The sequence below is a fragment of the Propithecus coquereli genome, unplaced genomic scaffold, assembly GCF_000956105.1.
Source record: "Propithecus coquereli isolate 6110/MARCELLA unplaced genomic scaffold, Pcoq_1.0 Scaffold316, whole genome shotgun sequence".
Taxonomy (NCBI): Eukaryota; Metazoa; Chordata; class Mammalia; order Primates; family Indriidae; genus Propithecus; species Propithecus coquereli.
This window is the reverse complement of record NW_012148797.1, coordinates 884320-893216: the sequence shown is the minus strand read 5'-3', so window position 1 is coordinate 893216 and position 8897 is coordinate 884320. Positions and strand designations below refer to the sequence as shown.

Genomic DNA, 8897 nt, shown 5'->3' with positions numbered 1-8897 from the left:
TTAATGGATTATGTCCAAAATTGAAAATTCAAAAATAGCCACAAAAATTTTCATTCAAGGGGGGGGGGATAAATACAAAAACAAATGCAAAAAGCATTAAAGTCAATTCCTCTGAGAACTTTTTTATTGTAAGTCTGTAGTACCATTTGATACATATAGAGAAAGAACAAGAGAGAGAGAGTGGACAAGAGAGAGTGCTTTTCAAAAAGTAAACTATTTTTAAAAATTAATTATCTGCTATCTCAGAAGAAATGGCCAGCCAATATATTATCTGGAAGTTCAGAAGATGACACTGATATTGTCTATAAGTCATTTTCAAAACCCTCTTCCCAATTTTACTTCTTTGTAATGAATATCCATATGAAAAGATAGGATGCAATTCAGAATAAAATCCTGAACAAAATTCTTCTTAGAATTTTAGAATAGAAAAAGTTTCATAGAATAAGATATAGTGATTTTAAGAGAATCAGTGCCAGGGTCAGAACTGAGTTCAGATCCCAGCTCTGCTACTTAATAACAATGTAACCTAGGGTAAGTTACTTGGTCCCAGTGCTTCAGTTTCTTCATCTCTATATTGGGGATAGTAATACTACCTATCATATAAGGTTGCTGTAATGATCAAACGATAATCCAAGTAAAGAGTTTAGCACAATGTCTAACTCATAAGTGTTTAGTAAGTATCAGCTATTTTTATTAGTACAATGCAAAAGCACACTGACCAAATTGATAGTGATCTACCATGATTGCTAGCATACACAATCTACTTCTGCCCCCCAAAATTACTCTAAAACTTACTCACCATCCAACATGCCTATACTATAAATAGGAGTCTATCAGATTAAAAAAAATCTCTTACTTCCAATATTATACACAAATCCCAGATGAACTAAAGATTTACACATAAGAAAATTAAAAATAACTAGCAGAAAATAGAACAGAGAATTCATATCTTTGTCAATTTTCTTACTGATTCTGGCTTCAGTTTCCTTTATTGCTACACAGAAAGTTTAAAGACATTATTTATCTAGTCATTTCCAATCCCCAAAAATCTATTTCTTCCAGATAAATGGTAACCCTCTTCTCTAATCGAATTTGGTTTCAACATACCTTTTGATTTTGGAAAAAACTCAGAATTACAGATAGGTAGAAATTTAGGAGGTAAGGTCATATGATTATAATTTATTCATCTAGATATTTTGTTTCTTCTCCCTGCTGTTTGGTCTGATGCCTGGTCATTTCAATATCTCTTTTATTCCTACCTCTGACCCTATGAAGTTTTCAAGATAAATTAATAAGATACATTTGTGATTTATGAAAAGTCATTACCTTGGATTTGATATTTCTCCAAGAATCTCATCTAATTTGTCGATGAAATTAATAAAATTAGACAATCCCTTTACATGTGTCCTTAAAGGATCAGACGGTGATGGTGCATATCCTTTCCCTCCAAGCTCTATTGTTCTAATAAATGATGTAGCCACCTATGAATTAAAACAAATGGTTTAGTTATATGTAATGATTTAGAAGTTAAAACTATAATTTATAAAGCTAGGTACATTTATATAATCCTAGGTATACAGTTAAAGTGAAGCCCATTTTATGGCTTGTGCCACACTTTGATTCAGAAGCAAATAACTAAAGAAACAAGTGTCATGCAGAATTCATATTAGCAAGGGAGTAGCAATGACATCCAAGTGCAGGGAGTGGATAAGGAGCTAAGTAAGAGGAAAAATTAAGGGCTAAAGAATATATTCATGAGAATATATCACTGATTATAAAGAATTCATTCATGAATATATTGATTAATAAAGATTGACTACAGGCTACTGAAATTGCTATATGAAACAAAGAAATTTCAGTGTCAACTGATTTGTTGTGTTAAACAGGTTGGGCAATTCAATACTTTCAAATCTCGGCTTCTTTATTTGTAAATAAAGATTTAGACTAGGTAGTCACTAAGTTCCATCTAGCCTTCACGTCCTAGGATTATTTGATCATGTATAGTTCAAAAGTCCTTGTCTTTATAATGATAAAAATACACGTGTGATGGCTACACATAAAAGTATCTCCATCAACAATGAAATGTTAGAAAGCAGTACTTTCCAAAATGTATCCTAAGAAAGACAAATTTGATGAAATGTCAGTAATTTGGGGGAAGTTCCATGGTGAAATAATTTAGGAAACAGATTAAATAACAGATTAAATAAAGTTAATTTGTTATAAGCTTTAAGCAGATTTCTTTTTGGCAGGACTTCTCAAAGCTCTTGATAAACAAACATGCATTATATATAACCAATAGGGGTACAAATTATTTCTAAACTTTTTGCCCTTGAAAACATTTATTCAAGGAGCATTTAACAGGGAATTTTTATCTTTGGAAATATTTATTTAAGGAAAATTTATCAAGGTTAGCACTCTACAGAACATATGTAGGGAAATATTGCTTTAAAAAAATTCTTCCTTGCCAAACTTGAAAGATATGGTAAAAAATAAAAATTCCATGGATTTTCAAATACAGAGGTAGAACATAAATTAACCACTAAAAGTTGTTTCATCGTAGTTACAAGAACTTCTACATTAAGGTATATGGATCCACTGTTCAAGAAGTCTTAAACAATCTTGAAAATGTAACACATTCACACCAGAAAGATAGACATTTGTTTCTCTCGAGCAGCATGTTTCAAATCGGTGAAGGCTTCTCTTCCAAGTCCTCTATCAGGAATATTGAGAATGTGAGCCAGAGCCAGGTCATTCTTTGAATTCACTAGCAGGTTTAGATATGAAAAGAAAATTTTTCTTGCTACTAGCTGCACCTGTACAATAAAATATTCAGTTAATTTATTACAGTTGTTCTAAATCCATAAATATTCTTTTATAAATGCAGAAAAATGCATATAATCATTCAATCACAATACCTCACTCAGATCTTTAGGCAAAGATAATTGCTCTATAAACTGAAAACTTATTTTGGACAATCAGCACATCTTGCTCATGAAGTCAACTTACTGCCAATGAGAAATTATGAGAAAATAACAATTTATCATAATTACTGGAAAATGGTTCTTATAAAATGATATAAAACATGCAGTTCAAATCTGTACTTATGAGGGTCTCATCATATTCCCCTACATACATCTGCCACTAAGTAAGACACAATAACAAAGCCGCCTGATGCTTAGGGTGTGGGCCAATTGGCTCTATTTGATTCTGTATCTACATTCCTTACAATGTCAAACATAAAAGCTAAAGTTAAATGTTAAATTCTCAGAATTACTTGATACTGACTTTGGCAATACCAGATAACTAACAAAGAATTAAAATGGAGAGATTCGACCAAACATTAAGCAAATAATAGCACATAGTTGATGTTGACATCACTGGTCTCAAACACTACAGGTCATTCAAGCACAACGTAAATAATATTTGGGAGAACTTGATAGGGGCATATATACTGCACTTATCCTTCACATTCAAATGATAAACCAGGGCATTTATAATCTTTTTCTTAAAATTAGCTATTTATAGCTACTCGAGGCCTTACAACTTCGAGTACTGAGGAAGAAGTGATCATGTAAACCCCCACAGATAACAATAAAATACTAGGTAAAATTTTAAAAACGTAACTCTTTAAACACACTGGAAAGCATTCAAAAGGCAGACACAAGCTGGAGAATTTAATTTTAAAAGAACTGCAACAAGAAGAGTAAGAATTGAAAGTTTGTGATTATTCGAGGCCCTACAACTTCCAGTAATGAAATGAGTGATCATGTGACCCCACAAATTAACAACTATGAAATATTAAATAAAAATTTTAAAATACAATTTAAAGGTACTGGAAAGTGTTCAAAAAGTAGACAGAAGTTGAAGAAACTTTAATTTTAAGAGAACTGCAATACGAAGGGTATGAATTAAGTTTGTGGTTTACTAATCCAAAAGTATGTCCAAAGTCTCATGGCTATGACTACAGAAAATAGAGGTGACTAAAAGTGCCAGAGATTGGAATTCAGGACTGGGAAAGCAGCTACACATTTAAAGGTGGAAATCCCTGGTAACAATTCAGAGCATAAATAGCCCAAATCTCTGGCTGACAGCTAGACTATGAAAGTGTGGGCGAGACCCCTATCCATCAAAGACACAGGTAGAAATCAGGAAAAAAATATATTCTAGAAAGATTGAGCTATAAGGAGCTGGAGCTATGAGTTTGAAGATTTGCTTAACTGAACACATTCCACAAGTGTGCATCACTTAAATGTCAGAAAACTGAAGCTGGACAGGCTTGAAGCATTAGAGGACAGAGCCTAAACCTGGGAGAGCAAATGGAAAATTCAGGGACATACCTAGTTTTTTCTACCACAGAGAGAGTAAGTTCCATCTCTCCCCAAATCCTTGACTGACCACCAAATTAGGCAGCAGAAGGAAGACCTACAAAAGCCAAGCTAATGAAGCAGCAAAAGGAAGCCACAAGTATACATATCAACAGCTGCATACCAACATGGAGCAGACTGGAATCTAGGCAAGTAAATTGCCTACTAGATCGAAAACCCAATATTTCTCAGAAGAATATGATGAAATCCAGAATCGATATAAAATATTACCTATAATATAGAGTTTTGATTCAAAAATTACTAAACAGTCAAAGAAAAAGGAAAGTATGACCCCTATTCAGGGTAATAAGTAGTCAACAGAAACTGTCACCAAATAGACCTAGATTTTGAGTTTAGCAGAAAAACATCAAGCCAGCTAAAATAAATTATGTTTAAGGAATTAAAAAAATATGTTCAATAAATTAAAAGAATATATGTTATCAATATATGTTATAGAGGAACATAAAAGAACATATGTTATATGTTATAGAGGAAATGTCAACAGATAAAAGGTCAAACATAGATGTAATTGGAATCCCTGAAGAGGAGTAAAAAGGGCAGAAAAAATATTTGACAAAATTATGCCCAAGCATGCCAAATTTGGTGGAAAACATTATAGATCCAAGAATCTACTTAAGGAAAACTAGGAAAGACACACAGAAAATCACTCATATACACATTATAATCTGATTCTGACAGCCAAAGATGAGAGAAAATCTTGAGAGCCACCAGGGCAAACTGACGCTTTACCTATAAGGGAACAATGATAAGGTTAACAGATAATTAAGATGTACGTAAGCCAGAAGACACTAGAAGAACACATTAAATATGTTGAGAAATGGTCTTAAGAATTACCATACAATTACAATAATCAAGATAGAGTAGTATTTGTGAAAGGACAGACACTGACATCGGTGGAACAGAATAGGGCCCAGAAATAGATGATCAGAGATATGGCAATTTGATTTTTGACAAATGTGCAAAAGAACAATGGAGAAAGGACAGTCTTTTCAATAATTGGTGTTGGGGCAATTGGTCATCCATATGCAAAACAAATGAATCTCAACCTAAACCTCATACTTTTTATAAAAAACTCAAAGTGGACCACAGATCTAAATATATAACATAAAACTATAAAACGTTTAGAAGAAAACCCAGGAGAAAATCTTCATGACCTGGAATAAGGCAAACAGTTCTTAGATGTGACACCAAAAGTACAATTCAGAAAAGGAAAAAGTTGGTAAACTGGATTTTATCACAATTACATTCCTTGTATGGAATTCTCTGCCTATTTTTACCCTCTCAGCTACTTCCATTCTATATTCTGCTCTGGAATCCTGTTTGTTTCTAGTTCTTAAATGCTGTTCGCAGACTGTTCTCTTGAAATCCTCTTCTTGCCCATTCCTTTAGATAATGGACTTATAAGTTCTAAATGCAGTTGACTCTCAAAACATGAAATTCATAAATCCTTCAGTAACTTCAGTAACTTAGCTAAAGTCCCAGTAATTTATCATCTATGAACTCTAAGAAGATATTTTCCTTACTAAAATTGAAATTTCTTCATTTTCTATATAATTACATTTAACATTTTTTTTAAGCATAAAAGAAACTAAAAAAGGTAACAATAGAAAATTACAAAACAGGCCAGGTGCAATGGCTCACACTTGTAATCCTAGCATTCTGGGAAGCCAGGGTAGGAGGACTGCTTGAGCTCAGGACTTCAAGACCAGCCTGAGCAAGAGTGAGACCCTGTCTCTTGTAAAAGTAGAAAAAAAATGAGCCAAGTGCCCTCATGAGCGCCTGTAGTCCCAACTACCTGGGAGGCTGAGGTAGGAGGATAGCTTGAGCCCAGGAGTTTGAGGTTGCAGTGAGCTACTATGATGCCACTGCACTCTACCCAGGGTGACAGAATGAAGCTGTCTCAAAAAAAATTTTTTTTTAATTTTTTAAAAATTAGAAAAGAAAAAAAGAAAATTACAAAACATTAAGAAGGTGCTTAGATAATCATGAAGCAAGTTTCAAGTTCATATATATCTTAAAAGTAATTTTAAAGGTGATGTACTTTTGAATTACTTAAATTTCCACATGAAAAATAATCCTTGAAAAGCAGGAGGCAGTCAGGGTCAATTTTTTAAAAAAACTTATTGGATAGGAAAAGGTTACTTTAAATATTAGACTTGAGATATAATTTAAGCAAAATTAAGTAAAAGAAAACAAAGTTTAAAGATTAATCCTGGCAGTGGTCCTAGAGGCAAGACAGGGGTGGCAGGCAGCCTGGAGTTGGGGGAAGCCACTGCCTCCTTGTCCTTGCCGGGCAGCCACCTCCGCAATGCCACTGCTTGTTGAGGGGTGCTGGGGACCTTGTCCAAGGCCATCCACCTCTGGAGGAAAGAGTCAGACTTCTCAGAGGACAGTTTGTTCAATAAATGGGTCCCCAGGGCTTTCTCCGTATCAGCAAAAAGATCTTGCAGTGACCTCCCCAAACGATGTCTCCATCTCTATTCTCAGTTCTGATGATGCCATTATTTGTCACATTGTGATCCTAAGGCACGCAGGTCATGGGGCTACCTGCTTGACACACTGTGAAGGAACCTACCCCAAAGCTGAGGTCCTCTTGATCATGGGCTCCATAAAATCCTTTTCCCACCATGTTCAACACGGAACACTTGAAGTGCACCTGTGGGAGGCTTCAGTGACAATAGGCAGTTGTCACAAAAACTTATTCATCAACTTAGTGAATTTGACAGACAATAAGATGACACTCACTTAGTGACATTATGTGTGACAGAATTAAATGACTGGGAAGAAAATAAAGACTACTTTCCAATAATTTATGGGCATTGCTGTCAACTTTAAAACTTTAGAGATTTACAGAGCCTCCTTTCATGATCGAGGTTCAGAGGAGGAGTTGAGGACTGTGCTAGGCTCAGCAGGAGGACCAATGATCAGCATTTATGATGCAAAAGGCAGAACAGCTTCATATAGGACTATATTCCTGGATGCCATTTCCACATGTGTATTTCTGGTTGCAGCAAGACGATAAGCACATACTAGAGAACATTTCCACTTCACCTTTGGCCAACGCTTCCCCCACCACCTCTTGTTGAACATAATAGATCTACCCTGATGTTTTTTAAAAAATACCCATCTCCAACTAACACAGTTTCCTGGAAATAAAGCTCTACTCTACAAAAAAAAAAGATGGCTTATGGGAAAAGATCTCTTCTCAAGGAAGCTAAAAACAGGAATTACCAGAGAAAGCAACTTTTTGGCATGACGAAGACCATTGGTAGGGAATGGAGAGAATATGGATTTGGAATCTATATCCATTGAGTATTAGGTCTCCTTCCATACTCAGTATCTTTCAAATGACTTTCAAAATAAAATCTTATTTTGGCAAAGGCAAAGAATGAAAAAAAAATAAAGATTAATCCTAAGAAACTTTTTTCTTAAATATTATAGATACCAGCTAAATGTTACTTTTTCAGAGACTCCCTGACTTCCCAAAATAGAGAAGATATTCATGTACTCTTTTACATCATCCTATGATGTCTGTATATCACCCTATTATAATTCTCTGCATAGGTCTTCATAATTTCTGAAAATTTATTTCCTTAATTCTTCCACTACTTTATGAGTTCCATGAGAGTAAATAATGTACCCTTAGGGCCTAAAAAAATGACTGGCATTATAGTAGATAATCAATCTATTTTTGTTAATAGGTTCTCAATCAGTTTTTATTCAATAAATGAAAGAAAAATTAAAACATGTATTCAACCTTTTAAAAATTTCAAAATTAAAAATCTATTAATTAAAAACTTAACTGGGATCAAATAGGCACTCATTTTTTTATTATATTGTTTTACAAAGCAAAGTACTCTAAGGTACAACCAAATGAAAATAAACTTTAAGATCTGCCCTAAATTTTTATAAAATAAGGTATAATATAGCTTTCTGCTTATATTTTAAATGTCTTACCTTTATTTTCACAGTAAATCACCATATCTCACATGGTCTATAATACAAGTTTCCATTTTAACTTCACAGTGCAACAGTAACACAATTTGCCAAACATCAAAGCAGAGAAAAAGTGATGTTCATCTTGTAATTAGGAACTTTTTTACATTTCCTACATTTAATGTAATGCAATCTCTGCTTTGTTGTCCAAAAATAATAAGGAAAACTGGTACGTATATACCTGATACTTACTGGGTATAAAAAAGGGGCTTAAGCTCCCACATCTACAACTTGCTGTTTAAGGATAGCAAATTCTGTCCTTCTGATCTCTGATGCTGGGCAAACATTAGGGAAAAACATCTTGGAGTCCTCACAGTTAGAGTGTTTCTTTTAACTCATGGCTGCAATTGGAAATCTATCCCTATCATTATGGTCAGGTAACATGGCTGTTATGGTTTCCCTGCTCTTGTATTTGCAAGTGGGTTTTAAAGAGCTTCTCTGGAAAAGTAGTCCACATAAGTACAGTTGTGATGTCCAGGAGCAAGGGCCTAAATTGAAAAAATCCACAAGATTGAG

At 34.1% G+C, this 8897-nt stretch overlaps 1 protein-coding gene and 1 pseudogene across 1 annotated transcript in view; one reads left to right on the top strand and one right to left on the bottom strand.

Moving 5' to 3' along the window:
• The window catches only part of PARPBP (PARP1 binding protein), a 77966-nt gene that overhangs the window by 34881 nt on the left and 34188 nt on the right, over positions 1-8897 (bottom strand). Inside the window, exons 4-5 of the mRNA XM_012650271.1 lie at positions 2643-2813; positions 1327-1481 (exon numbers count right to left, since the gene is read on the bottom strand). Coding sequence (XP_012505725.1) covers positions 1327-1481; positions 2643-2813 — 326 coding nt within the window. The remainder of the gene's footprint in view (positions 1-1326; positions 1482-2642; positions 2814-8897) is intronic.
• Positions 5817-7603, top strand: LOC105815102 (annotated as a pseudogene).